The sequence below is a fragment of the Camelus bactrianus genome, chromosome X, assembly GCF_048773025.1.
Source record: "Camelus bactrianus isolate YW-2024 breed Bactrian camel chromosome X, ASM4877302v1, whole genome shotgun sequence".
Taxonomy (NCBI): Eukaryota; Metazoa; Chordata; class Mammalia; order Artiodactyla; family Camelidae; genus Camelus; species Camelus bactrianus.
Genome location: NC_133575.1, coordinates 62,796,264 through 62,804,742, shown reverse-complemented (window position 1 = coordinate 62,804,742; position 8,479 = coordinate 62,796,264). Strand labels below are relative to the sequence as shown.

General features: G+C 33.3%; 1 protein-coding gene across 2 annotated transcripts; it reads left to right on the top strand.

The window, feature by feature from the left end:
- The first annotated feature begins 3,316 nt into the window (after positions 1-3,316).
- LOC123615574 (fibronectin type III domain containing protein 3C1-like) lies at positions 3,317-7,031 on the top strand. Of its 2 annotated transcripts, XM_045513386.2 has the most exons (5): positions 3,317-3,535; positions 3,883-4,095; positions 4,539-4,705; positions 5,655-5,776; positions 6,260-7,031. In XM_045513386.2, the coding sequence occupies exons 2-5, from the start codon at positions 4,076-4,078 to the stop codon at positions 6,596-6,598; spliced, it is 648 nt and encodes a 215-aa protein (XP_045369342.1). In that variant the 5' UTR covers positions 3,317-3,535; positions 3,883-4,075; the 3' UTR covers positions 6,599-7,031. The 2 variants fall into 2 exon arrangements, 1 of the variants encoding a protein (XP_045369342.1); XR_012504645.1 differs by lacking the exon at positions 5,655-5,776 and having other exon boundaries at positions 3,362-3,535.
- The last annotated feature ends 1,448 nt before the right edge of the window (positions 7,032-8,479 follow it).

The window sequence follows — 8,479 nt, the reverse complement described above, 5'->3', positions numbered from 1 at the left end:
AAGAAATAAAACCGTCCTTATTTTGCAGATACATGATTGCCTACATACACCATCCCAAGGAATGTACCAAAAAATCTCCTAGAACTAATACATGAGGTCAGCAAGGTTTCAGGATACACAATAAACACACCAAAGTCAATCACATTCCTATATAGTAACAATAAATACACAGAAACAAGTTTAAAATATAATACCATTTACAATAAAAGAAAATGAAATATGTAAGTATAATTTCAACAAAAAAATGTACTATACATATATGCTGAACTTTACAAAATGCCGATTAATGAAAGACCTAAATGATTAGAGAGATATGCTGTGTTCATAGATTGGAACACTTGACATAGTAAAGATGTCAATTTTCCACAAGTTGGTATAGAGTTTTAATAGAATTCCTATCAAAATCCAAGCAAGATTACTTATAGATCTATACAGTCTCATTCCAAAATTTATATGGAAATTCACAAGATCTAAAATAGATCAATCTTGAAAGATAAAAATAAGGTGGAAGAACTCATTCTATCTAATTTAAAAACTTATTGTATAGATACAGTAATCAAGAGAGTATAGTACTTCACCTCACACCAGTCAGAATGGTCATCATTCAAAAGTCTACAAACAGTAATGCAGGAGAGGGTGTGGAGAAAAAGAACTCTCCTATACCGCTGGGAATGTAGTTTGGTGCAACCATTATGGAAAACAGTATGGAGATTCCTCAAAAAACTAAACATAAGCTTACTATATGATCCAGCAGTCCCACTCCTGGGCATATATCCAGAGAGAACTCTAATTTGAAAAGATACATGCACCCCAATGTTCATGGAAGCACTATTTACAGAAGCCAAGATATGGAAGCAACCTAAATGTCCATCAACAGATGACTGGATATAGAAGTTGTGGTATATTTATACAATGGAATACTACTCAGCCATAAAAAATAATAAAATAATGCCATTTGCAGCAACTTGGATGGAACTAGAGATCGTCATTCTAAGTGAAGTAAGCCAGAAAGAGAAAGAAAAATACCATATGATATCACTCATATGTGGAATCTAAAAGAAAAGAATAAAAAAGGACACTATGAACTCATCTATAAAACAAAAATAGACTCACAAAACATAGTAAATAATCTTATGGTTACTGAGGAAAGGGGATGGGAAGGGGTAAATCTGGGAGTTTGAGAACTGCAAATGTTGGCCACCATATTTAAAAATAGATTTAAAAAAAAAAACAAGTTTCTTCTGTACAGCACAGGGAACTATATTCAATATCTTGTAATAACCTTTAATAAAAGGAATATATGTATGTATATGCATGACTAGGGCATTGTGCTGTACACCAGAAATTCACACATTGTAACTGACTGTACTTCAATTTTTTTTAAAAAAAAAACAGTATATTATTAGTGAAGGGACAGATATATAAGTCAGTGGAAGAGAATGGAGAACCCAGGAATCAACCCACACAAATATGCCCAACTGATTTTTGACAAGATGCAAATGAGTTAAGCTTGGCCTTTTCAACAAATTACACAGGATGAACTGGATATCTACAGGCAAAAAAAAATTAAAATCGAAGTAAACCTTACACCTTATACAAAAACTGTTAAAATGGACCATAGAAAACTGAAAATTAAAACATAAAACTTTTAGAAAAAAATTACAGGAGGAAATACTCAGGATTTCCTGAAGCTAGGAAGAGTTCTCAAACTTGATATCAAAAGCACAAACGATTAAATGAAAAATTGATAAATTTGACCTCCTCAAATTTAAAACTTTTAATCTGCGTAAGACCCTGAGGAGAGGATGAGAAGACAAGTTACAGGCTGGGATCTTATAAAACACATATCTGGCAAAGGACTAATATTTAGGATATATAAAGAACTCAAAACTCTACAGTTAAAAATTCAAACAACCTAGTTAGAAAGTGGGCAAAAGACAGTTCACAGAAGTGGATATACAGATGGCAAATAAGTGCATGAAAAGATTTTCAACATCATTAGCCATTAGGGAAATGCACAATGAGATATCATGACATACCTATCAGAATAACTAAATAAGTAGTGTTAACACTAAATGCTGGCAAAAATATGGAGAAACTGGATTACTCATACATTTCTGGTAGGAATTACATCCACTATGGAAAGGACTGTGGCATGCAAAACTAAACATACACTTACTATATTCCCAGAATTCTTGGGCACTTATCTCAGAGCAATGAAAACTTATGTCCACAATAAAAAACCTGTACATGGATGTTCATAGCAATTTTATTTGTAAGGACCAAAAATTAGAAACAGCTCAGATAGCCTTCACAGGTAAATGATTAAACTAAACGTAGTATATCTATACCATGGCTAACTATTTGACAATAAAAAGAAACCATTGATACAACTTTGATAGATCACAGGGGAATTATGCTGACTGAAAAAGCCTATCTGAAAAACTCACATACTGCATTATTCCATTTGTATAACATTCTTGAAATAACAAAATTATAGTAATGAAGGACAAATTATCCATTGTCAGGGAGTAGAAAATGGGGGAGAAAGGCAGGTTACTATGGCTATAAAAGGGTAGTTTGTGAAGGAACTTGTATATCTTAACTATGTTGGTTGTCACATGAAGCTACACATGTGATAAAATATCATAGAACTAAATATGCACACAAATGAGTACATGTAAAATTGGTGAAATCTGAATAATGTCAATGGATTGTATCAATGTCAATTTCCTGATTGTATATAACAATAGTTATGCAAAATATTACCTTTGGGGGAAGTAGGTAAAGGGTACATTTGAATCTACCATGATCTCAAAATCAATGAAACGTGATGAATTGATGTGAACTTTGGGCTAACACCAACAGAAATAGAAACTACAAGCTGAAGAAAAGGAAGAAAGTTTGATGGGGTAAATGATGAGTTCAGTTTGGGTATATTTTTCTTGAAGTGTCCATGTTAGCACTCTTCACTTACCTTCCCATGTTTAGACTCTTCACCTTCCTAAATATGCAACCTACAGATTTCTGCGTGTATGTCAGCATCTTAGAACCATATTGTATCATATTGCAATATATAAATGTATCAAATTAATATGTTATAACCTTAAACTTACACAATGTTATATGTAAATTTTATTTCAATTTTTTAAATCCATATTGTTAGAATTTGAGTTTAAGAAATTTTATTTCATTTTTATGCAAAATGATTAATGCACAAAAACAGGGTAATAGTGAATCTCCAACAGTATACTTTTCAGGCTGTAAATACAGTTGGAGTTGTAATGTTTGTAGGTACTGGCATAGTAACCACACCAGCAACTGTACCAGCAGTATTAACAGTGCTAGAAGAAGTTGAAAACAAAGTTCCTGCCAAATTGGCATCATCTTGCATTGCTATTCAGTGAGAGGAACCGAACTGCCATGGTTCTGCAATCACTGGCTATAACACTGAATATGGAGACAGAAAAATTTTGACTGTTGATAAAGTAACAGAATGTCTTCTGAAAAATCTACAGCCTGATGCCACATACAAGTAAGTCACTTATATCTTACTTTGGGTAAATGGAAAGCTTTTTGAGACTTTTAAGCAATTCTACATTAGTATGTTTTATATAGCCTACATGATATTTTCTTTTAATTAGAGTCCTACTGTTTTAGAAAAATTTAGCACTACTAATAGCCAGTTTCTCCTCATCATCAAGAATTTTCAATAGTGATTATGCAAATTCAAGATTTTTGTCTCAGTAATTTATCTCTAATAATTAGTATAATATGATTAATATCCTACGTGGAATTACTGGGTTTAGCTTAAATATAGAAATGTATTTTCTTTTCTAAATCTAAATTAATACAGCTTAACTTTTTTCTTCTCACCACTAGAATCAGAATTCAAGTTATCAATCATTATGGACTAAGCCCTTTTAGCCAATCAATAAGAATCAAAACCAAGCGACTACCACCTGAGCCTCCACAACTCGACGGTGATGTCTATGGACACCAGACCCTCAGACTGAAATATGGTAACTGTTCAAGCAAAGAGTTACTTTCGAACCTTATAAGCTACAATTTGTTAATGGAAGATCGATCTGGCAGGTAAACTATTTTTGCTACTTAGCATATATTATATTTAAAATGTTTTTAAATTTCCTATTTTGATCCTATAATCCAAAGTGATTTAAATGAACTAATAGATGTGAAAGCGACACATTAATATGCTAGATATACTTTCCTAAATTCCTACTGATAATTTAGCTCTCTATTTTTGCCTCTTCCAAAACACCTCTTCTTTTACACAACATAAATTAATACTATGGAATACAGAGTTACCAGAGAAATATGAAAGCCTGCACCTTGCCACTATATTTACAACCTGATTTTTTTTCTTTTGTGTTTTACCAATATGGCTTCAAGCTGATTTATTTAGGCCTTATTGTAGTTTTAAAACCAATTTTAAGAAGGTTATAATAGAGTCACTTATATTTGTAAGACTGTTGACTAATAATATTGCTTCCCTCCATCTCTATTCCTACTCCCAGATTTTCTGTCATTTACCATGGACCCTGTCAGACTCACAAGGTGCAAAGATTGAGTGAATATACACAATACAAATTTAAAATCCAGGCATGTAATGAAGCTGGTGAGGGGCCACTGTCTGATATCTATACTTTCACTACAACCAAAATTCCACCAGCCACACTTAAAGGTAAGTGTTAAAAGCCATGATAACGAAGGTTGCATTAATTTGAGTTCCAATAGCTCATGTGTAAAATTCTGCAGTGAGGTTTGTTTTAAACGTTCAACAATATAATACCAAAAGTACTTAATTATGGATTCAAAGGACAAGGTAGAATTTAATGTGACTCCCAGAATCATAATATTTTTAAATATTTTGAGATCAATTAATACAGACAATCACACTATAAACTCTGCCATTTTTTAAGAGGAAGAAACTGAAACTCTGGATTTACTCTCCTTATTTGAACAGTAAAATAAACTGCAGCCTATAATACATAACAAGGCCAATTTACAGTCATGAAATCTCAAGCTTTGAGAATTCTTCCCATCCCCAGCTGTGAAATTCAGTTGCTCCAATCTATCCACACATGAGTCCAATCACTGTTATGAAATTGTTTTCAGTGTAAAGCTAACTGGAACATATTGCAATTAAACACAACTTAGACCACAATAATACCTTGCTCTCTTCATATATATTTAAGCCCCATTTTGCTTAAATGTAGAGATATTAATAACATGAAATAAAGACCTTGCTCTGTTTTCCTTACAGTTGCTGTGATCTTAAAATAAAATTATTAATGTATGTGAAAATTCTTCCAAATGAGTGATGCACCATGTAAATACAGTGCAAGAGATTATACCAGTAGAAATTCAGCAGTAGTAATAAACGTTGCAATAAGATCTTACTAGAAAAATTAAATTAAATGCATTATTGATAATTTTATGTTCTTAGAGTTTTTACAAGCATTAAGATACCAGATGGTGTAGCAGAAGGCTTTACAATGAAAGCTAAGATTGAGAAACATATAATTATAGCTCCCTTTTAATGACCATAGAAAATTATATGAGACATTTTAATATTTTCAAGATCATCTAGGAAAAATGGAACCCTCTCTACTGAAATTCTCTTTTTCTAGCACCTAAAATACATCAATTGAATAGCAATATTTGTGAGGTCAAATGGGAGTCTTTGGAGCCAATAAAAGGAGATTCCATTGTTTACAATCTTCAACTCATCAGTGAAAAAGGAACTGACCTGGTAAATTCTCATAAATTTAGTCTTCATAATTTATAGTTTTATATCCTGCTGAGGACTGAGCTCTTGTCAAGGAGTAAGATACTCCTATGTTTAAAGTAACTAAATCTTATCCAAAAGTCCTATCTGGTCCAAAAGTTTTATGTGCATAATACTTATTTGGGGACAATTAGTTTATTTATTTAACTTATTACTATTGGATAATTTACTTGTTTAGGTTCCACTGACCACATGTACAATGCATTCCAACCCAAATTGAATTAAAGTGTAATAGTTATAAGTCTTTGTTATTTCTTACATTGAAGAAAATTACCTAAACAGTACTGGGCCCTCAGGACATAAGAAACTGTAACAGTAACCTTTATATTTGTTGTGAACATATTCTTGAGATGAATGGATTAATTCATGTTTCCTGTTCTCAAAAACCATACCATATCATTTTGTTTGGTAAAAATATAATTTTCATTTTGACTCTTTTTCATTTAGATTTACGAAGGATGGAACACTTCATTCTCCTTTTCCAACTTTCTCACAAATTCACATTACAGCTTCAAAGTCTGTGCTGGATGTCAATATCAGAATTCTGCTGGGATACAAGAGGTCTGGGGACAATATAGCCCCAGTGCTCTTTACTCAACCTATAAGCAGCAGCCTGGGCCTAGAAAAGGCAGTGGAGGAAAGGGGGGAAGTGGCCCTAGTGAAGAGAAAGATGAAAAACCCAAGATAGAGATGAGCGATGATACCTTTGTTCTGATCCTTGTGATAGGATTTGCACCAGTTGCCATTCTGTCTGCTGTTGTGATTCAATACTTCTTAGTCAACTAATTTATTTTTATGCATTTTCAACTTTTTAGGAAGTTCTAAAACAAATTACATCAAATATAGAAATTGCTAGATACACCTCAATTCTTAAAAGTAAAATCTTGCTGGGTAGAAATCCTTGCAAACATTTACCTGACAGTAAAAGAACTGCCATACCTTTAAGAAATTCATTGTGACAGTAGAAGAAATTTTCTTGGAAGATAGGTATATTTTAAATTTGAGAACTTGAGCAACATTCCCACTATTATGTAAAACTATCTAAAACCTTTCATGAAAACTATTCCCTGCCTTAATTTTTCAAATGAATATTTTGCAAAGTTTTAAGAATTATGAGAGGAAAACAGCATTTTAGCATTTTATTCAGGACAAAGTGGTAAAAATCAATTCTACATGTCAACTTACATTCATATGAAATAACAAAAAAGTATCTACCAACCTTCTGTACTGTAATTTTTTTTCAAAGTAACATATTCAGCTGTTTGGCTTCTACCCTGATAATTACTTTGATAGTGAGCAAATAATAATTTACAGCACTTTGGGAGTAGAAGGAGGGAAGTGGGAAGCCATTTTATATCATTCAAAATTCTTTAAAATACACTCAGTGTTGGTTACTCTCTAGTCAAAATAATTAAACATTATACATATGATTGCTCATATTTTACATGGCATATTAAAATGGTTTCTTCTCAGAATTGATGGGTTCACATCCATTTCTAGTTACAAATGAAGCGTCTCTTTCTATTCCCACAATCTATCCCTAAGGAGCTATTTTAGCAATCTTGCAAAGATGTTACCTACCCCAAAGACTATTTCTTGCCTTTATGGAAAATGTTTAAATATTATCTCCTATTTCAAAGTTTGCTCTCTGTGCTTCAAAACTGAAAATCATAAACGTGAGAAAAAAGTGTCACTTTTCATGTGAGCTAATAATTTTGGTATATCCAATGACATTATTTTTCACTGGATATTGCACTGATATGTGGTATGTTACAGAATATTTACTAATGTGGTTGCTGTTCAATTTAGAGCTTGACATGGTTTAAAGATCAAAAACAAAATAGTTTTATTCAAAAGTAAATTGTGCTATAATATGAATCCACATTTTACAAAGGTTATTCCCTTCATATTTTAATTTTAATTAGGAAATACTAAAAATAAAATTTTTAATGTAATGAATTGTTACATATCAAGATTTTCCTACCAAACAAATAATATTTTAAAACCTGTTTTAAAATAATCTTCTCGCCTTTTTTTACCTATAAGCAAACATTTCATTAAAATTTTACCTAGCAGAAAACATTTTAAAGATGTATTGAAGGGGGGAGGGCCAAGATGGTGGAGTATTGAGAGACTCACAGCTTGCCCTCTCCCACAAACACACCAAGAATTACATCTAAAGACCCATTCAATTGCATAGAACACCTACTTAACTCTGGCAGAGTGTCTCTTCCTTCAAAGTACAGGAGGAGTCTCACAAAATCCAGTAGGAGAAAAAAAGAAAAGGGAAATAAATGGAGGACCAGGTCTGTAGGGAGGGAACAGCAAAGGAAGAAAGTCCCCTCACACTGGGATGCCCCCTCTCCAGCTGGGAGGTCAACAGGGACAGAAGCAGAATTTCCAAGGCTCAGAGGAGAAAGTGGCAGCTGCTTGGCAGACACAACTAAGAGAAACTGGCACAAGGGTCCCAGCAATCCTCAGACCTAGACAACGGCCAGCAGGAACAAGCCAGGACTGGCTTCTGGAGATTGGTGATGAGCCTGGGGAGAGGGCTTGGGCCCACTGCACAGAGGTAGCCTCAGGGAACTGGAGTGTGGTGCGAGCTCTGGCTGGGGGTGTGTGCAGAACAGAACAGCTTGGGACCACCATAAAAAAGCACCACTGCTG